This window comes from Cibotium barometz, chromosome 16 (assembly GCF_041138505.1).
Source record: "Cibotium barometz isolate CiBa-2024 chromosome 16, ASM4113850v1, whole genome shotgun sequence".
NCBI classification, from domain to species: Eukaryota; Viridiplantae; Streptophyta; class Polypodiopsida; order Cyatheales; family Cibotiaceae; genus Cibotium; species Cibotium barometz.
This window is the reverse complement of record NC_141061.1, coordinates 18,862,547-18,885,134: the sequence shown is the minus strand read 5'-3', so window position 1 is coordinate 18,885,134 and position 22,588 is coordinate 18,862,547. Positions and strand designations below refer to the sequence as shown.

At 44.3% G+C, this 22,588-nt stretch overlaps 1 protein-coding gene across 2 annotated transcripts in view; it reads right to left on the bottom strand.

Annotated features, from left to right (window-relative positions):
- LOC147630444 (pyruvate dehydrogenase E1 component subunit beta-1, mitochondrial-like) overlaps positions 1 to 21,521 on the bottom strand; it is a 100,351-nt gene extending 78,830 nt beyond the window's left edge. Inside the window, exons 1-6 of one of the 2 annotated variants that reach the window (XM_086810313.1) lie at positions 21,366 to 21,521; positions 19,550 to 19,621; positions 19,392 to 19,472; positions 19,251 to 19,277; positions 19,070 to 19,132; positions 18,844 to 18,930 (exon numbers count right to left, since the gene is read on the bottom strand). In XM_086810313.1, coding sequence (XP_086666439.1) covers positions 18,844 to 18,930; positions 19,070 to 19,132; positions 19,251 to 19,277; positions 19,392 to 19,472; positions 19,550 to 19,621; positions 21,366 to 21,419 — 384 coding nt within the window. In that variant the 5' untranslated portion in view covers positions 21,420 to 21,521. The remainder of the gene's footprint in view (positions 1 to 18,843; positions 18,931 to 19,069; positions 19,133 to 19,250; positions 19,278 to 19,391; positions 19,473 to 19,549; positions 19,622 to 21,365) is intronic. The other variant, XM_086810314.1, reaches the window with a different exon arrangement.
- Between the last annotated feature and the right edge of the window lie 1,067 nt (positions 21,522 to 22,588).

Sequence of the window (22,588 nt, the reverse complement as noted above, 5' to 3'; positions counted from 1 at the left end):
CTACGGAGCAATTGGTGCTGAAGATTAAACAGGATCAAGGAGGTTCAAAGGGGAAAGACAAGGCTGTCCCAAATCAGCAAAAGGATGGACAACCACCTAAAAAGAACTTCTGGGACACCTACAAGGGTGGTAAAGCTGAAAATAACACATCTAAAGATCAGGGCCCAAGGAAGAACAAATTCGGCTTAACCCCGGAGCAAAGACAGCAATATGCCAAGGATGGAAAATGCTTTTCTTGTGGTAGCATAGACTACATGTTTCGACAATGCCCAGATCGCAAACCAAAGCACGAGGACAAGCAGACCAAAGCTAATGTACATGCAGTTCCTGATGTGCAAGGAAATACAGGTCATGATACAAAAGAGCGAATGGTTTGCAAGGCTTGGGGGCAAATCAAGGATCAGCCCGCACTATTCATGTTTGATGACTGTGCAACTGACAACTTCATCTCTATGCAAATGGCAGCTGCATTGGGTATTGAGATTGAGAACATGGGACCTCAGATTGAAGCCGAAGCTGCATTTACTGGTAAAGAGGTGCAGGTTACCCCTTTGATAGGGAAGTTGCGCATCCATATCCAGGGCTACCTTGATAATGAGCATTTCCTAGTTGCTCCACTGAACGGATGTGATGTATTGTTGGGCAAGCCGTGGCACCATAGGCTTGAGCCCCGCAAAGACTACAAGTCCATTATGATTTCTTTTATGCATAAAGGCCGCATGCATTTTATTGATGCTGGCAAAGAAGGGGATTCCATCCCACTTGTATCACACATCCAAATTAATAAAGCAATGAAAAAGAGTCTTTCAGCGTACTTGGTTTTTGTTCGTGATAGCCTTGTGCCAAATCATCAAAATGTGGATGCTATGTCTAATGATAGGCTGAATTTTCTTAATGCATTCAACGACTGTTTTGCTGATTCATTGCCAGGTGAATTACCTCCCAAAGGCCCGAAGATCATCGCATAGATCTTGTGCCAGGTAGTTCTCCACCTAACAAACCCGCATACCGAGTGAGTGCTGCACAACAAGAAGAAATCATGAAGCAGGTAAACGAGTTTTTAGAGAAAGGTTTGGTTCAGCCCAGTTCCTCACCTTACTGCTCTCCTGTGCTTCTTGTTCAAAAGAAGGACGGATCATTCCGTATGTGTGTGGACTATAGAGCTTTGAACAAGCTTACCATCAAGAACAGATTCCCAATTCCGCGAATTGATGATATCTTGGATAAGCTTGATGGCTCAGCTTGCTTTAGCAAACTTGATTTGAAGAGTGGTTATCACCAGATACACGTGGTGCCACAAGATGTCCATGAGACTGCATTCAGGACAGCCTTCGGATTATATGAATTCTTGGTAATGCCTTTTGGTCTCACCAATGCTCCTGCTACTTTTAATCGAATGATGGATAGGATATTCCGACCCCATCGCAAGTTCACAGGAGTCTTCTTTGATGACATCTTGGTTTTCTCCAAGAATGAGCAGGAACACAGAACTCATTGGTCACAGTGTTCGAAGAGTTGCGGAAGCATTAACTTTTAGTAAATGCCAAGAAAAGTGAGTTTTTCCTTTCAGAGATTCATTATCTGGGTCATATTGTATCCAAAGATGGAGTTACAATGGATCCTGCAAAGATAGAGACTATTCGAAATTGGCCCGAATTGCAAAACGTACATCAAGTACGTAGTTTTCTGGGATTATGTTCGTATTACAGGCGTTTCATAAGGCATTTTGCTATGATTGCCACTCCTCTACATGATCTCACAAAGAAGAAAACTGCTTTCAAATGGACTGCAAAGGAACAGGATGCTTTCTTGCAACTCAAGCATGCTATTATATGTGTCCAGTAATGATTGTTCTCCTGACTTGCACAAGTCATTCATGGTTGAATGTGATGCTTGTGGTGATTGCATAGGAGCTGTCCTAAATCAAGAAGAGCATGCAGTTGCATACGAGAGCCGTCGTTTGCATGATGCTGAGCTTCATATGGATATCTATGAGAAAGAGCTCTTGGCTGTAATTCACACCTTAAAGATATGGAAACATTATCTTCTTGGGGCTGAATTTATAGTCAAGACGAATCATCAAAGCTTGAGATACTTTCTATCTCAAACAAAGCTTTCAGAGAAGCAGATGAGAATGGCAAATTTTCTTTCCATGTTTCATTTTCAGATTGTGCATACTCCAGGAAAGAAATATGTGGTGGCCGATGCACTATCCAGGAGGCCTTATGTTGCTGCAATCTCAGTGGCCTCTCATGGAGACTTATCTGCTATGCGTGATTTGTATCATTTGGATGCTGATTTTTGCCATATATGGACTGATTTGATGGCTGGTCATTCACATGCCTCTTATGTTATCAACGAGGGTTATCTTATGAAGGATACTTGCCTATGTGTGGTGAAGGATTTGCGTCCAAAGGTTATGGACGAATGTCACGCTCCACCATATGCTGGTCATCGAGGTATCATGCCTACTACTCGCATGATTCAGAGGTATTTCTTTTGGCCGAGCATGCGTAAAGACATTGAGGCTTATGTGCGTGCATGTATTACTTGCCAAAAGGTGAAATTTGATAGGCAAAAACCTCCAGGTTTGCTTCAGCCATTGCCTATTCCCTCGCAACCTTGGGAAAGCATTACTATGGATTTTATTATGGATTTGCCTAGATCCCAGCATGGGAATGATGCTATTTGGACCATTGTGGACAGGTTTAGCAAGCAAGCTCATTTCTTGCCCGTCAAGAAAACCATCAAAGCTGATCATATGGTAAAGCTTTTTCTTGCTAATATTTTCAAGCATCATAGTATGCCTAAATCCATTGTTAGGGATAGAGATCCCAGGCCAGGACTACAAGCCTCTTTTGGATGGCTTTATTTGATAATATGGGTACTAAGCTTGAGTTTTCATCAGCTTATCATCCCCAAACGGATGGCCAAAGTGAAGCTGCAAATTTAGCCGTGTTGGATTTACTGAAGTGTTATGTGGCAGATCAAAAGAGTGCATGGGAGAAGTATCTTCCACTTGTTGAGTTTGCCTACAACAATACGATCCATGCTTCCACGGGAAAGGCTCCGTTTGAGATTATCTATGGCAGAGTGGTATTGCCACCCATCCTTCGTACCAAGGATGAGATATCTGCAGAGCTGATGAATATGTTCGTGACTTGGATGTTGCCTTTGGTCAAGTGCGGACAGCCATTGCAAGATCTCAGGATAAGCATAAAATGGCCTGCTGACAAGCACAAAAGGGACATGGAAGTCAAAGAAGGTGATTGGGTTTTGCTGAAATTTGAGAAGGCTAGGCTTCGGAAGAGGCCAGGACGAGAAGGATTATATCCTAAGCTTTCTCCTCGCTATTATGGACCCTTCAAGGTGATTCACAAGATCAATGAAGAGTCATACAAGCTTGCTTTACCTAGTCATTGGAAGATTCACAATGCTTTCCATGTGAGTCTATTTCGGAAATATGTGGGGCCAGATCTTGATGAGCCTATCACAGAAGACCCACCAGAGATTGAAGAGCTTGAGGAGATTCTCCAGCCAGAACAGATTGTTTTTCACAAGGACAGAAAGCTGCCTGCAAGAAAGCTTTCCAGGAGATACCTTGTGAAGTTTAAGAATTATTTGCCTATTGATGCAAAATGGATAAATGAGGACTATTTTGTTGATTACCCACAGTTGTTGCAGGCATATCTTGAGGCTTTTCAGTTGAGGTCAACTCTTTAGAAGCCCGGGGGGATGTCACCAATTGGCCGACCATTTGGTCCATCTCCAGTTTTCGCATCTCATTCACTTGAGGCCAAGCCGGTGTCTCATGTGAAGAGGCCAGTATTTTGCTGACATGGACAAGAGCCAGACTGGTGCCACCCGTGTGTTAGCAGGATGGTGTCGTATGGACGGGAGCCAGACTGGTGCCACCTGTGTATGACCTGGACTGTGTTCGACCCATGGGATTGTCACCCCATGGAAGAGCCAGTATTCGTGCCGTGTTTTGCCTATGGGACTGTCACACCATAGGGAGACTCGTGCCTGGAACTGTGTCTTACCTATGGGACTGTCACTCCATAGGAAGACCAGGTTTTTATGTTTTATGTCGTGCCAGTTTTGAGCCGACAAATATTTTGTACTTGTTCCATGAACGGGAGATATGTCCATGTTACTATTTGCACATGCACACATATTTTGCATGTTTGAAACTGTTTTCGCATGACATGTATTTTTGTGTTTGCCTGCTTGACGTGTTACTTACTGAGCGGGGACGCCTGCCAGTGAGTCGTGAAGTGTGCTCTATATTCTGACGAGTTTGAGCGCATGTGAACAGGTGGTAAGTATATCGCACATGTTGTTTTTAATATTTTATTTCTAACCTTTTGTTTTATAAGGTCTTTTGTTCACACATTTAAATGTGGGCACCACTTTGGGCACCCACTAAGGGGCCAAGGTGGGGAGCCCCACTTTAAGTGAGTGTGGGAGTGGGCATGGTCACCTACCACATCCCCATAGAACTGGCCGCCCACATGCAAGCGTGGGGGGGCCAGCCAAATCAAAATGTTATACTCCACTTTAATTTTATAAAAAAAGGCTCCCTCCTTCAAGCGTTGGCATCACCGCTTCCACCTTCTTTCGTGAGAACCGGCGAACATCTCTTCAGGTTGCGCACGTATACGGATTCTGTGCGCCTTCATCACCCTGTGCTTCATCGCGTGCTGCCGGTTGAGCCAAATCAAAGGCGGCTGTTTATGCTACTGCGGGCTGCGCATGAACAACTACAGGCGGCTGCTTACTCCACGCTACCTTCTCCTGCAGGCTGCTCTTCCTACGCAAAGGCGGCTGCCATATTTTACTGTACGGCTGCGCTTACTTTACCAGGCGGTTGCTGAATCATCCACGCTGCTCCTCTACGGGCGATTGGCCGCCACTCCACAGGCTGTGAATACCCACATAGGCTTAGGCTGCAGCCAGGCGCCTGTGTACAGCAGCCAGGCACCCCTTTTCTCACAGGCGGCTAAACCCTTTATCTGGCGGCTGTTTACACACAGGCTGCGTTGCCTTGTTCTTTTGCAAGCAAACGTGGGCCATCTTCAGCAGCATACAATAGCAGCCAGTTGTGTGACCTTCACCAGTAGACCGTGGGTGTACTTTTTTAATACGCTGCACTCTCCAGCCGGGCTGTTGTTCCACCGCCAGCAGGCCACGCTCCAGCTACTCAGGCGGCAGCTCCATCTTCTTTTTGGCAAAAGGTTGCACTTCCTTTCCAAAGGCGGTGTTCTCTTTCTTCAAGTGGCTTCATCTCGGTGTCTCTCTCATGTAACTGTACACATGGGTATTGGACTTCCTCAGCCATCCACAAGTAAGTGAATTTCAGATTTAAGTAAAGTATTTTTGTGTTAAATCTGATAAGGGATTCCCGACTCCCTATACGGCCAACACCCGTTCGGTGCCGGGTTGTCCAAGCTCTATTGGAGAACCTCGGTCCAAAGGTGCTGAGATCGGGAGAGCCAGGCGTTAGTACAAGAGCGCCTGTTTGTGCGTGGTCTCGGAACACCAGTGTGGCGCTCTCCGCGGAGTCTAGTGAAAGCACAGGACCGTAGTGGTCATTCTGCTTCGAGCATCTGCATCGAATTTCGAACTTCGAGCCTATTTGTTTGGTACTGTTTTCATATGTACATGGACATCATCTGGTTCTTGGAACCCATGGAGCATTGTATTTATTAAATACTCCCAATAAATATATCATATATTGAGGGGGGGGTCGGCCCGTTCCGGCGTTTTGGCCCCAGTGCTGGTGTCCATCTTTCCATTTCATTTCAATTCAATTTCAAGTTGTATTAAGTTGTCCATTTCATTTCAATTCAATTTCAAGTTGTATTAAGTTGTCCATTTCAAATTTGTAGTTTTAAAGTTGTGCTATTAAGCGTGTGGGTGTCCAACAGAGTCTTCCCACTTGACGGGATCGATTTCAAGCAACACCACAAGCAGCCCGGTACTCTGCCTCTATCCACGACAAGGCAATAGATGGCTGCCTCTTACTGCTCCATAAAACTGCTCCTGAGCCAAGGGAAAAACTGTAGCCTAATGTCAAGGTCCTCGTGTCTGGCTCTCCTCCCAATCTGAGTCACTCCGACCTTGGAGTCTGACTCCATCCATCAATCCCCCTCCTGTGTAAAAGACTCCAAGATCCTTCGCATGCTGCTAAAACCACAAGATACGCAATCATGCCTCCCAAAGAGTCCTCTGCAAACATGAGCTCAACAACCTCATCAGGAAGCTCCCGTCCAATCTGGTATGCATCAACCAAAGCAATGAACCATTTTGCTTCCGAGTCAAGGAGACATCATACTCCTCACAAGGATCAACACCTATTACAGTGGGATGCCAAGTCCTGGAAACCTGCTAAAGACCACTCAAGGCCTTCGTAAACCTGTAAACCACCCCCTCTGAATCCGGAACCACAAAGCTTGGAGAATGTGCAACATCCACCTCCACCTGCAGGCTGCAAGTAATCAATTGCCACCTGCCTGGCCTTCCAATAGGTCCCCGTGGAAAGAGCTTTCTCAACTAGAGGAATTTCTTTGTCCCGAATGCTACGAGACATCAGAGCATAAGTTACCTGTAACGTTTCCTCTGCCTGACGAACACAAGAACTACCATCATCTGTACTAGAAAGTTTCTGCCAACTGCTGCCATCAACTGGCAAGCTATCCATCATCTAGTCCGGGAAAGCCTGCACCTACAACATATCCACACTTAAATGGCCATTACCAAACTACCACTCATCACAAAACTAAGGACCTGGGAGAGAGAGTGCTGAAAGTTTGTAAACTCCATTCTCCACTCAGCTTTCCCAAACTACCTGGCCTGTTGCTTTGTCCCGGAGAGCAACAAAATGCTCATCAAACTCCACCCGTACACTAGTCTTGCAAACCTGATGCACTGACAACAACAGATGAAAACCAAGTGATGGAACATACAACACTTGGGAGGAATGCTTCCCCCCTCTGCCATCGGGAACTATCTCGAGCCTGCCCTCACTGTGAACTTGGATAGTGGATGTATCCCTAGTAAGAATGTGACCAGAATACCTGCAGAGATCCCGTAAATTTGAACGGAAAGGAGTCATGTGCCTAGAAGCACCACTGTCTAGAATCTCCCGGGTATCCGTAGCGAAGAGTCCTCCAACCTCCTCCCTGCCCAAAGAAAATGAAACATCGGTGTCCATCACCTGCAAGTGCACAAACGTTGGAGTCTTCACGGTTGCTCTGCTAAGGATTTTGTACCCTTCTCGGTGCTCCGCTTGGGACACTGCCTCCAATAGTGGCCTTTCTCGCCACAATCATTACATGTCCTCTCTACCTTGAGTTTCTCGCGGTCTGAGTCGGAGATCTTCTCAGAAGACTTCTCCGATGAAGCCTTCCCTTTGCTCTTGTTACGGCCTTTCGACCGTCGGCCAATTAAGGCCTCCGAACCTCCGCCCTATGGAGGGTTCGTGAATCTTTCCTCCTGGTCCAAGACCATGGACACAAGCTCCTCCCATGTGATGGTGATGAGCCTGCCACTAGTAATCAAAGAAGTGTAAAATGTTGACTACTGAGAGAGCAAATGCGACAGCAACTTGATGGCCATATCCTCTTATTATATCTCTTTCCCAGCCTGGAGAACTTCCTGCTGAAGAGCCTGCAGCTTGTTAATGTGCTCCCACATCGTCAATGACTTTGCAGGATTCATCACCCGCATCTGTACTTCCAAGGAAATCCTCTTCATGGGCGATACCCTGTTAATGCTACCATATATCTCTGGCGAGTGTCATATGCTTGATATGATTGATTACCTGCGATGTGCAGTTGAGGAAAATGAAAGAACGGACCTTGGTGTTGACACGATCCCACAATTGTGCCTGTGCCTCGCGTTCCTTCCGAATCGAGGGTAACTCCCCTTCCTCTAACTCCGGCTGTGGAACCCCAATAACAATGAAATCAGCAAGGTCGTAAGACTCCAAAACAAATTCTATCATTACCTTCCATATGCTGTAGTTATTCCCGTCCAACTGACGGTCCACTGGGAACGTGGGGAGTGTCGGGATCTTCACGTGCCTCTCAACCATCTCAAGTAAATCTACCATTGCGGGAGTGTGGGTAGGTAGGAAAAAAGAAGAACTTAAACCTGCAAGTGGCTGTCCAGCAAATCAGCCCGCCTTCCTCTTGCTTCTCCTCTTCTCCAACGGTCCAAAACAATCCACCAATCAGCAACAAAACAGCCCCCCTCTTGCTCACACAGTTCCCAAAATTTATCAAGAGCCCAAAGCTCTCATACCATGTCAGAATATGCAGCGGAGATGAAGACAAAATCTGAAAACACAAGAGCAAGTGCAGTGGGGAGTGTCGGGATCTTCATGTGCCTCTCAGCCATCTCAAGTAAATCTGCCATTGCGGGAGTGTAACTGAAAAGGGTGGGTCGGTGGGAAAAAAGAAGAACTTAAACCTGCAAGTGGCTGTCCAGCAAATCAGCCCGCCTTCCTCTTGCTTCTCCTCTTCCTGAACGGTCCAAAACAGTCCACCAATCAGCAACAAAACAACCCCACTCTTGCTCACACAATTCCCAAGATTTATCAAGAGCCCAAAGCTCTGATACCATGTCAGAATATGCAACGGAGATGAAGACAAAATCTGAAAACACAAGAGCAAGTGCACTGCAGAAAAACACAGCAATAGAGAGGGGGAGAGAGAAAGAAAGAAAGAAAGAAAGATTTTATTAACGTCTTCCAAAAGACCGAACTCGGCCTATGAGACAAATCGGAGTACCTGTATGGGGTATCCTCTGTCATCCCAACAAAATGAAAAAGTACTGAATAAAAAAGCTGAATCTGGGTGTGCAGGGGATGGAGCTCTATTACTAGGAGAATGCAAAGCTATATGCATGGAGTATACAATCATGATATGCAACCTAGCTAGCTCCATCCTGTACCATACTGGGGGTATAAAATGGTATACATCAGTGAAGGGGGTGTCCACAGCTCCCTGAAGAACATGCCTGGGTGTGCTCTGAAGCGAGCCAGTCGCTCAACACCCTCTCTGTGAAACTGAGCTCTAATCTCTGTCATCTCTCTCTGGTATAGGCGTGGAACTCTACTATATACACAAAAGAAAACCCGAATACCCAAAAATGGCCCCTAAGAGCCAGTCGGCCAGCCCAAAAAGCAGCCGACAATAGCTACAGGCTCACGACCTGCTCCCACCTCCAGTCGGCCAGCAAACCTTCGTCGGCCAGCACTCAGGGAAGGTCAAGGAGAGGCAGAGACAGTCAGCCAGCATACAGAACACTCAGACCAGCAGTCGGCCAGTGTCTAGATTAGCCAGGAGCCACAGAACAACCTCCCACACCTGCTAAAATAGGAAAAAAATAGGGAAAAATAGGGAGAGTGGGGAAAAATGAGAAAACACCTAAATCGAGCGGGCACACCCACAACAGAGGCCCTCGTGTAAATATACAAACAAGAGATGACTGCTAACACAGAACCAACCCATGAAGTGCGATGCCTATGCATGCACAACTCAACGCACACCACATTTACGAATCATTTCGTGCACCCATGGGCTTGGACAAGGGACCCTCATAAATCTGGGTGAGAGAGAGAATACAATCACTTTGGCCGAAGCCGAGCCGTAAACCCGATGTGAGACAATCATCCACACCTAATAGTAAAGTTAATATTTGCCCAATATTTCAGGGCATTACATGAGTGAATTAGTTTTACAATTCCATTTTGACCTTAGTCAAGCAGAGGGACGTGTGTGTACATCGTCTTTTTATACAAATTTTACGTGTATGAAACCACCCTTATATGAACTAAGGGGTATGTGTGGTTTAAAACTTTAAAGAAAATCAAATCTGCTCTTTGTTTCCTGCACGCTGAATGAAACAGATGTGGTTTCTCCTCGCTTTGGCAACAGTAGGTGTAGAGTGCTCCTGCGCGGAGCTGGTTTACTCCTCTACGGCTTCTTCATTCAGCCATTTGGCTTTGCTACTTTTCATAGCTTCGTTTCTGCTCTCACCATTTGATGTCGTCGTTGCTGCTTGCTTTCTCTACAGCTTCCACCTCCTCACTGCCCTGCTACCTTCAAAGCTCCTATGACCTTTCTTATCTGCCGTTCTCTGCTGCTCGTTGATGTTGGCTCTTGATTGAGCACTGGTTGTTGTGCTGCCCTCTGCAAAAATTGCTGCCTCAGCTATCTTCTCTGCAGCAGTCGTGCCTGCTACTCTTTGTTTGTTGTTCCTACTGCTCAAGGCGTTGGCTTGCTCATCTCTCAACACCATGGCCTTTTCTAACTGTGCCATGGCCTCTCAAGCTGCTCTTTACACTACTAGCTTTGCACCATAGCTAGAGCTTCTCTTTGCTACTGCATCTTGCTCTTCCAATGGCTGGTTTAGACCAGTGATCTCCTTCAACCCATAAAGATGCAATTTGTTTTGCGAGATGGCTTCTTCCAACTCTGCTGTAGTTATCTCCTTCTTGAAGTTCTCACATAGTTTCATGGGTGACCTCTTTTGGCCACTTTACTTCCTTATCTGCAACCCATTTGCTACAAACTCTTGCCTTCATAACTTCTTGAGGCTTCAACGATGACCGTCAAAATGGCCATTGAGCTTCTTATGAGCTCCTTATGCAGCTCTCTCTTTACTGCTACTCCAGCCTTGCCTTGACCTCGCTTCTTGAGGTTTCAAGTAACCATTGTCATGGCTACATTGAGCTCCAAAATGCATAGCATCTCCCATAACAAGCCATTAGCACATGACCTTGCAAGCTCCCAAATGGACTTGCAACTTTGCATGCTTCTCCTTGCATACAATACTTTAAGGGTGCTCTCACAGGTTTCTTTTGAGAAACCAAAGGTACACAACATTGTGAAAGTCTTCCATTGCTTCCACATAACATTGCTCTTCTTTCATGAGCAAATCAGCACATCCCTCCATTTGATGTGCACAAACGTAAGCTCTATTACTTAGCCCATAACCGTTGATTCCTCTTGGATAAGCATGCACCTTCTCATGCTCTTTGCCCAAGTGCAAAGAACCATGGAATCCTCTCATCCCATAAATCAGCAACCCTTCTTTACATTTGATGTGCACAAACATAAGCTCTATTACTTAGCCCATAACCGTTGATTCCTCTTGGATAAGCTTACACCTTCTCATGCTCTTTGCCCAAGTGCAAAGAACCATGGAATCCTCTCATCCCATAAATCAGCAACCCTTCTTTACATTGAGCATTCTCTCATGCTCAAACCAAAAAGTTTCGAGGCAAAACTACAAACCAACCTTATCTTGAGACACCATTGTCTCCTTGGCAGCTCCTTGTTGACGATGTAGACTCCAAAGGTCTTCATATTGTTGAAATCTCCATTTACAACTTTGTATGCAGCTTCCTGATCTCTCAAATCACCAACAACATAATCTCTCTCCAAATGCAATATTAATGACAATGAGTGTTTAATTTTTTTCATAATAAAATGGAAGTAATGCTTAATCAAATAACCTCATAAACAAGAAAACTATACATAGATATGCACCATGATCAAGAGCCCATCCTAGCTCTAATACCATGTTAAGAATCCTACTATAGGATTGATCCTCGTGATTAGCAAAGATTAAGCATAAAGATTAAGGTGGATTGAACCACACTAAGAAAGCCATTACTAGAGAGAGAGAGAGAGAGAGAGACTCAACAATCAATTCTATTAAATATGTTATATGAACCATACAAATGAGAGGCTTCTAATATAGATGGCCTCAAGCCCACCTATGTGGCACTCTTATCCATACACACTAAAGATAATATCTAGCACCTCTAGGTTGCGTTCACAACTTCACACACTCAAGCCCAAGATTCACTCTCACACATTTTACATTGCACGTTTCAACATGCAAGCTAGCTCACCTCCAACCATAAGTCTAAATCCATAGACCACCCGTGTGTCAGAATGCAGAGCGGAAATGAAGACAACTGCTGTAGAGAACAATACACAAATGAAAGAGAGAGAGAAACTGTGTAACTCTACTATATACACCAATAAAATCCCGGAAATATACAAGAGGGAGAGTGTGGGCAGGGGCCATTTTACATGGTCCCTAGCTGCTGGTCGGCCAACCCATAAACAGGCCGACAGCAACCTCCTAACTGCTCACGACCAGCAAATAGGTCAGTCGGCTAGCACTGTAAGAGTAGTCGGGTATCAACAGAGCAGTCGGGCATCTCCTGCAGGCAGCCAACAGCCCATACACACGTCCAGAAAAAATAGGGAAAAAATACCGAGAGTGAGGAAAAATGGGAAGACACTAAATATGGGTGAGCACACCCACAACAAAGGCCCTGACATAGTGTACAAACAGGAGATGATTGCTAACACCCCCTCTCAGCTCCTGGATATGGAACCAACCCCAATGAGCTGGAGTGCCACCAGAGCATAGCCTGAGGTAGAGACTTCGTGAAGAGGTCCGCCGCATTGTCCTCTCCTCGAACAATAAAGAAGCAAGATGTCACCAGCCAAGATCTTCTCACGAACAAAGTGATATTGTATCTCTATGTGCTTGGTCCGAGCATGGAAGACCGGGTTCCGAGTAGTAGCGATACACCTCTAGTTATCGCACTGGATGACTGTGGGCTCCTTTTGTGGAAACCCAATCTCGCCAAGCAACCTCCGCAGCCACACAATCTCACAAGCAACCCAGTACTCTGCCTCTGTAGATGACAAGGTAATAGTTAGCTCCCTCTTGCTCCTCCATGAAACAGCTCCTGAGCCGAGGGTAAAACTGTAGCTTGATGTAGATCTCCTCGTGTCTAGATCTCCTCCCCAATCTGAGTCACTCCAACCTCGGAGTCGAACTCGTTCCTTCGTTTCACCTCCGGCGGTGTAGAAGAGTCCAAGATCCTTCGTACCTTGCAAATACCGCAAGATCCACAATCCTGCGTCCCAATGAGACTTCAACGACGTCTGCATAAACGAGCTCAATAGCCCCACAGGAAAGCTCAAGTCCAATCTGGTGTTCAGCAACTAGATCAATGAACCAACCAGCTTCCGGTACAGAGAGGCATCAACTGGCTCACAAGGATCATTCATTGTAAGATTCGTGTTCGGGTCCATCGGTGACGTGATAGGCTTGCATTCCAAAGGCCTCAAGCAACTCATGGACATACCATTGCCGCAAGACAAAGAACCCCCTCAGGGTCTGCCAGATCTCCAATCCCAAGAAAAAGTGGAGTAAGCCTAAATTGGTCATCTCAAACTCCTTTGATAAGACAGCCTTCGTCACTGCAATGTGCTCCATATGACCGCCGGTGAGAATGAGGTCATCCACATAAAGGATGATCAACATGACCATGCCACGTTCCCAAAAGAGATATAGGTTAGGATCTGCAACCAATCTTTGAAATCCAGTTCGTAGAAAGAAGGAATCAATCTTCTGATTCCAAGCCCTGGGAGCCTGCTTAAGACCATACAAGGCCTTCCGCAGCCTATAAACCATCCCCTTTGATCCTAGAGTCTCAAAGCCTGGAGGCTACTCAACATACACCTCCTCCTGCAGGTCACCATTAAGGAACGCAAATTTAACATCCATCTAAAATATGGGCCACTGCTGAGAAGAAGCAAGGGCAAGAACGGTCTGAATCGTGGTCATCCTCGCTGTCAGTGCAAAGGTATCCTCATAGTCGATGCCAAGCCGCTGAGCATAACCCTTAGCCACAAGTCTGGCTTTGTGTTTGTCCACCGACCCATCTGACGTATACTTGGTCTTAAAGACCCACTTGACACCAATGAGACAGACCGTTTTGACGGCCTCGAAACCAACTCCCAAGTGTTATTCTTCTCTATGGCATCCAGTTCCACTTGCATGGCTTTCTTCCAAGTATCCTATGCAAGGGCTTCCTTGACGGAAGTGGGCTCTTTGTCCCGCATGATATGAGACATCAAAGCATAGTTTACATGTAAAAGCTCCGCTGAATGACTTTTGTCACGAACTCTATGCGAGCTTCGAGGTCCGTTCTCTGTGGTCCATTCAGAGAGAAGCTCCGTAACACCTGACTCCCGATGGGTGTCTACCGACCACCTGGGTACTCGAACAAAACGCATAGCCTCCTGCTGCTACGAGGGCTCCATCTCCAGCTGCGGGCTCAACCTCTTCAACTGACTGAGGTTGTCTAGGTGAGAATCGACTGGGAATCATCATCAGAATCATCTAGGTCTCCAAGAAGTGGCGGCTCATCAACAGTGGAAACTGGAACATGCTCATCAAAAACCACATCCCTGCTCACGACAACCTCGTTCCTTTCTGGATCATATAACCTGTATCCCTTGGAAAGAGAGTTATATCCCACAAAGACAAGCTTTTGGAACTTTAAGTCAACCTTCCCCCTTTTCTTCTTTGGAATGTGAACATATGCATTACTCCCAAACACACGGAAATGGAAGACATCTAGTTTCTTGCCAAAATACGCCTCAAAGGGAGTCGTGTTCAGTAGTATTGAAGTCGTCAGAGAACGGTTGAGGATATGGACAGCCGAAGCCACAGCCTCTCCCCAAAGTGGACGAGGAAGATCACGATGCTCCGGCATCGTCCTCGCCATCTCCACCACAGTCCTGTTCTTACGCTCAACTACTCCATTCTCTGACGGTGAACCTGTATTGGCCAGCTCCCGCTTGATGCCATGTTCCACACAAAACCGCACGAATGCATTGGAAGAAAACTCTGTTCCTTTGTCAGCCCTAAGAGTCTTTATTTGCAAGCCAGACTCTTTCTCCACCATCACATGCCACTTCTTGAACCAAGCAAAAGCTTGGTTCTTCTGTGAAAGAAAATAAACCCAAGAGAATCTGGTACAATCATCAAGCAGCATGAAGTACAAAGAACCTCCCAAGGAAGGCGTCTGCATAGGTCCACACAAGTCAGTGTACCAACTCCAAAGGTTTCGAAGCCCGCCTGGAAGCCTGGTTCGAAAAAGATTCCTTGTGCTGCTTACCACAAATGCAAGAACTGCACTCACAACATATGAAAACCAAGTGCGGGGACATAAAGAACACAAGAGGAATGCTTCCCCCCTCTGCCATCGGGAATGATCTCCATCCAGTCCTCTCACTGTGAATCGGTATGGTGAAATTGTCGCCAATGAAAATGCGACCTGACTGTCGTTTCAGATCTTGAAAGAAGTCACGGGAAGGAGTCATGTGCCTAGAAGCACCACTATCAAGAATCCATTCATGAGTATCCTTGGCGGTGAAGCCAACTGCCTCCTCGCTCGAAGAAGATGAAGCATCAGTGTCCAACATCTCCAAGTGCACAAAGATTGGAGTCTTTGCAGCTGAAGCTGAAGAATGAGTACTCTTCCCAGTTCGCTTAGGACACTTCCTCCAATAGTGGCCTTTCTCACCATAATCATTACAAGTCGTCTCGGCCTTCAATTTCTCACGGTCTGAATCGGGCTTCTTCTCAAAAGACTTCTCCGATGAAGACTTCCATTTGCCCTTGTTGTTGTTGTTATGGTCTTTTGACCGTTGGCCAGTCAAGGCCTTAGAACCTCCGCCCTATGGAGGGTTCGTAAATCGCTCTTCCGGGTCCAAGACCATGGGCGCGAGCTCCTCCCATATGATGGTGCTGAGCCTGCCACCACTGGTGATCACAGAGGAGTAAAATGTTGAGTACTCAGAGAGCAAGTGTGACAACAACGTTATGGCCATATCCTCTGACGATCTCTTTTCCGTCTTGGAGAACCTCCTGCTGAAGAGCCTGCAACTTGTTGATGTGCTTCTGCATCGTCGACGACTTTGCAAGATTCATCACCCGCATCTGAACTTCCAAGGAGGTCCTCTTCATGAGTGATACCCTGTTGTAGAGAGAAGCCAAATGCTACCAAATCCCTATGGACAGCATCTTATGCTTTATGTGATTGATCACCTATGGTGTGTAATTGCAGAAGATGAAAGAACGGACTCAGGCATTAACACAATCCCATAATTGTGCATGTGCCTGTGCCTCCCGTTCCTTCCGTATAGAGGGTAACTCCCCACCTTCCAACTCCGGCTGTGAACCCCAACAACAATGAAATCAGCCAAGTCATAGGACACCAAAACAAATTCCATTATTACCTTCCATATGCCGTAGTTGTTCCCATCCACCTGTCGGTCCACCGGGAACCTGGGGAGTGTCGGGATCTTCGCATGCTTCTCAACCATCTCAAGCAAATCTGCCATCTCAAGGGTTCACAAGGTCTTGTGAAGGGAGGGTCGGTGGGAAAAAAGAAGAAGAAGAGGCTGCAAATAGAATGCAAGGTGGCTGTCCAACGGTGATGGCTGCCTTCTACCCGATCTCCAAGTCTCGTATAGCCCAAACAATCTCCAATCAGCACCTCAATCAGAAAACCCTCGACCTCCCACTGTCTCCAAGCTTCAAGCCACCTGGGGCTCTGATACCATATCAGAATGCATAGCGGAAATGAAGACGACTGCTGTAGAGAGCAATACACAGATGAAAGAGAGAGAGAAGCTATGTAACTCTGCTATATACACCAATAAAATCCCAAAAATATACAAGATGGAGTGTGTGGGCAAGGGGCCATTTTATGGCCCCTAGCTGTTGGTCGGCCAGCCCATAAACAGGCCGACAACAGCCTGACTGCTCACGACCAGCAAATAGGTCAGTCGGCCAGAATAAATCCAGTCGGCCAGCATTGTAAGAGTGGTCAGGTATCAACAGAGTAGTCGGGCAGCCGACAGCCCATACACACGTCCAAAAAAAATAGGGAAAAAATACAAACAGTGAGGAAAAATGGGAAGACACTAAATACGGGCGGGCACACCCACAACAAAGGCCCTTACATTGTGTACAGACAGGAGATGACTGCTAACACCCTGAACCCAAAGGCTAAGGCTTCTGTGGACTGTGTCAAAGGCCTAAGCACAAGCCTTCTATCATCTTACTACACTAGTAGAATACAATATGACAATAGACTTATCCCACTTATATAGCCTCATTCAACCTATAAATAGCCTTTGACTCATAAATAGCTATACTTTATGGAATAACACTTACAAACACCTTAACCCTTGTAAGCCTACTACACTAATCCTATGGGTTCCTAACCCCAAATTAGGCCCAACAGCTATACTTTATGGGATAACACTTACAAACACCTTAACCCTTGTAAGCCTACTACACTAATCCTATGGGTTCCTAACCCCAAATTAGGCCCAACTGACCATGTGGTAAGCATCACGTATGTAACATACTTCCCCACTTGATACATTTCCACTCTCGATCAAACACTGACTATTGAAGTGTCCAAAATCTTCGAGTTCCTCTCGGTCACTATCTCAAGGTAATCGTAATGCGAGATTGCATCATGGCCTCAACTAGGCTCTCAGTAAATTAGTATAATACTCCACCGATACCACATTACCACATAGTCCCGGACATCCGCCACATTAGCGGCTAAAATATAAGCCTCATCAAGGCTAATAAAACAACACATATGGTAGATCCTAGCGTCCCATACCACCAAGATATGCCCCATAGACATTCTACAAATCCATCAATCACCACTTAGACTCCTAAATGTTCCATCGAGGTATAATAAAGTTGACAGCAATTCTCCAACATCATCCCCGTGGAACACAAACAATGTCACCTCAAAAGAATAAACCAAACCGAGAAATCAACTAATCTCAACATCAGTGATACGTATTCTGAGTAGGGATCTCTAGAAAATAGATGATATGCCCACACGTCCAAATCCAATGGCTAACCTAGTCAATGCACCTTTCGGTTTCCCAACACCACTCAAAACTAGCTAAACATAATAACTTCACCATACCAGTGACGAAACAAATTGTTTCATCAATCATAGTTGCAATCAACAAGCAACAACGCTCCAATCATCAGCCATCCTTAATCTAATTCTTTATCCCTTCCTTATGGTTGATTCAAAAATCAACAATTCTCACCTTCAGTCAACTAATAACCAACCACAAACATAGATGCATCAAGAAACCCTCCATGGGGCAGATCTTAGCATTCTGTACCACCAGACCACCACAATCTACTCCTACCACCTCCATCAACCCTGGGGCTACCATTAGTGCATAGCACTGAAAAGCAACAACCATGTTAGCCCTTGAATAACATTGTGCCTCTAGCTTCTCACTAGCACAAATAACAACCAAAAATGGCTAGCCAGTCTCAGTCTCTGAGTACCGCTACGGCAGCAAAGTCCTAAACACGAATCTCATGAAGAGCATCAAGTGTTCGTCATTCCAATCAAAGGACCCATGGACAACTGTCCAAATCACAGGAGAAGAATCTTAGGAAAACCCAAATATGAATCTTAGGGAAACCCAAATATTACCCAGAATAGTATCATACTGCTATAGAAATATTTGAATAGCTGCTCAAGAATTGAAAGTGTCAAGTTACGGGTTGGTGGACTTGATGCTTGTAAGTTGAATACCCATTTGTGTATTTTTGCCCTATTTCTAACGTCCAAGCCTTGTAAGCACAAAATGCATTTCAACAGAACATGGCATGCTTTAGTACAACGCTTCACTGTACAAACACATAACTAGATATGGCTTCCACAGGAAATGAACATGAACAAAATCCAAGTGTTGCACTTTGTCGTGCTCACTAATCGATCTCCCCCGGTATGAATTGTAGCCTTAGCCAAAGTTTCCCCCTAGCAGTTTTCAATCAAAGCCAGGACCTGATAAAATTAGCATCATACTTTAAAAGACACCATCTCGAAGGTTTCAAAAGTTGAATTTAGAAGACATATTGATTCTCAAAGAGAAACACACACCAGATTACCTGCATGGCAAAGTTGAAAGTCATGAACTCTACAATAGGTTTGAGGCCATAGAAAGCTGAGCCCACACCAATACCCGTAAACCCAGCCTGCAAGTTTCCCACGTCCCCTAGATCAACAACTCACATGCAGCCAAAATAGTCAACAACCAGAAGAATATGAGGATGCATCGTGTGCCTAATAGAAGCCTCGGACCAGTGCCAACTGCATCATGGACTTCGCTAATACCTCTGTGATAGGAGTATCAAGCACTCTGTCAGGTCCAAATTTCTGCAGAAGGCCTTTAGATACCTATATTGAAAACAAGAACTTTTTTCACAAACTGCAAGAAGCTTACATAAATCCAATCCAAAACAGGGTCCATGCTAAGTTATCTCTCAAGACAAGTTTCTGAAAATAAAAGATATACCTTATATGCACCTTGGTACTCTCCAACCTAAAACCCATCATTTATGTAAATCAATGCATAAAGTCAGAAAAAAAAATGGGTCAAAATTTATGATGTGAAAATTGCCACCATCTTTAAAAGTTTTCCTAAGGAAAAAACAACCTCTTCACCCATGAGGTAGACTTTTGAGTCTGTAGTCATCTCCTCGTCAATAGCAGAATTAAGTGCATCACGAACATTCATCTATATCACAAAGTCCGTCAAGATAAGCCCATTTAGCCACAAGACAGATCAACTCATAGCCCTTACAAGAGGCAAACCTCTTTAGCTGCAGCACAAAAGCTCCTCCAGCCAGCTGGTGCACATATTTGACCAACTACTCTTTTGGACTGCTGCCAAGTAGACAGAGATGAGATCACAAAATCGCCCAATTCTCTTAAAAACAATCACAATCTCTTCGTGGTCTCCAGCTCAATCCTATAATTAATCTTGCAATGCTCAGGCACCTAATAAGGCAGGTCAGCAGCCAAAGGAGCTGAATATTAAAAATGAAGTCTATCTAGCACACAGCAGCATCTGCAACTTCAGATTGAATAGTCACTAGCTCAATCCTTTTATGAATCTTGAGATGTTCATGCAACTAATAGGGTAGGGGAGTAGCCAGGCACTTGTTAGTACAAATAAAGTTTATATAACAGACAGCAGCATCTGCAGACTTGGATTACAGTCACCTTTGTCATGTCAAGAGCATAATGTAGTGGAACGAATATTGCAAATCACAACATTTCTTACAAAGAGAAATATGCATACATGCTCAAGAATAAGTAACAGCATTATTTTTGTTCTATCCAGCTAAAATGGTATACATCAGAGAAAGAAAACAATTCCTCAAATTTGAGTTAACATCAGCGACTTTAAACGCTATTCTATACCCCAAGTCATGGAAAAACATCACTACATCTGCTTAGCAAAAGATAAAAACCTGAGAAAACTTGTAAGGTCCAAATACACATTCACCAAATTGGAAAGCTATGACTTTGAATTATTGACCCAAAACAGAAGTGTTGTCTTAACTTAGTGGGAGTCTACCTGCAAAGCTTTGAGACTGTGACTCCATCATCCAGAGCATGATTACATGCTATAGCATCCGTACTCACCGAAAAAGTATACATATAGAGAAAACTTTGGTGCACAAGACTTCATACGTCACTTATTGAGAGGTAAGGGGCAAACTCAGCCATGACTAAGAATAGCACTCGAGCAAAGCAAATCAAATGTAGCCGATTTCATTTAACTCCAACAACAGCAAGGAATTTAGCTTGCTAGAAAGTGGTAAACTATGACAATACTAGCCTTGCAATGGGCCGTTCGTAGTTACACCTCAAAAAATTTGCCCCAATCTACCACTAGCAAGTGTGGCCTCCATTATCATTCCTAGACTGCAAAGCAGACTTCGTCGTCATCTATCCTGGTTATTGTGAGCAAGATGAGATGCTTTCCCAGTGGTCAACCGTTTATGCACACCAAATTGCACGTGATGAGTGCAGGAAATGAAAGAATTATTCAAATCTATGCGCCAAAATGAAGCCACCAGTCCCGTATCTCATTACGTCTTGCAGCACTAAATGAAGGCCAGGGGCTGCGACTGATGTGTGAAAATCCTTGTTCAGATGTGGAGACTAAAGCAAGGCTCTGATCCAAAAAAAACAAGATCCAAAGCTCCAAGCAACGACATCCAGCAGAAGTTTCAACACAAACCATAACCCTAACAAAGAAAATCTGCTATGAAACCTGCGGCAAAAAGAAGGAGAAGTGAACGCTGAGATGCGACGGCAAACACAATTTCCATTTGTCACGGAGCATGAAACCCTATACAAGCAAATTGCACCACGCAAGACAAAGAAATGAAGGTGAACCATCAGAAAAACAGCGTTGTGATGCCCCAACCCGAAATTTTTCGCGAAGCAAAAGGAAATGAGATGTATGATTGAGATCATAAAGGACCAAAATCTGACACTGGCCCTAACCCTAATCGTGAAATGAAATGTGAGAAGCACCATTGAAAAGAGTGTGTACGAGAGAGAGAGAGAGAGAGAGAGAGAGAGAGAGAGAGAGAGAGGGGCGGGGGGAGCAAACCAGGAGAGAAGAAGCGCGTCCTCTGAGAGCGCCGAGAACGCCAGAGGAAATCATGGCGATGGCGTCTTCCTCTTCTCGTTTCTGCTCTGCAGCTGCTGCTCCTAGCTTCTTTTTACACAGAAACGCACAAGAAAGACGGAAGAAAAAAATGCATGTGTTACATCTGCAACTTATTTCTCATTTTTTAATTAAAGATCAAATAATTCAAAGAAAAAAAAACATTTTTCCAAATGTGATATAAATGTATAAATTATTTTTCTTTGAATTAATTTAGATATAATTTTAAAGAATAATATCAATATTTAAATCTAATCCTCCTCCTTAAATGTGCACTCTATTATTTATTTAAGTCTAATCCTCCTCCTATCATTATTTTTTTTCCACATACATCTTCATTATTCATATTTTCTCTTTTAGTTTTGTAATAAAGAAGGAATTCCTCAAAGGGTAAGTCCAATGGAAACCGTTGGATTTTGTAGTTTCAAACAGTGCTCGAAAAAAGTGTTTTTTTCAACCCTTAAAATTAAAGGCAATGCTCCCCCAAACAAAATCATTGCCTTTAATTCTAAGGGTTGAAAAAACCACTTTTTGTAAAGGTCGTTTATAGGTAATATTATATATATATATATATATATCTATTTTCCAAAAAAAAATTAAAGGCAATGCTTATGCTTAACCAAGATTTAGACTTGAAAATCACTAAAAATCATACAAATGTCAGGATTTATAACTGAAATATACAAATTTCAACCCTTAAAATGAAAGGCAATGTCGAATTCCAATCGAGATTTCAAAATTTCAACCGGAAAAATTACGCTATAAACCGGGTTATGTGAGCGATCAACAATATTTTGGTTTAAAATCTTACTTTTTGCTTGTTTTTTTCAACCCTTTGATTTATATCCATACTTTTACACACCTTGCCCATCTTGTATGATATATCCATTGAGAATTTCACACACTTCTCTTTTTTTTTCACACATGGGCTTCATTCACTAGTGGGATTGTGTCCAAGTATATGAGAAGAACTTCTAATTATATTGTTATAGTTTTAAATACTAAATTTTATCCTTTTTTTAATAAGCGTTGTTTCTTTTTCTTTTGCATTCTTAAATGGTGAGCTTTACATAATTTGATCACTTTTCCCTTTTTTTTTCTTAAAATTGATGATATGCAATATGCTACTTGTTTAGTTAGTATCCCTCTCTTTTTTCTTTTTTTTT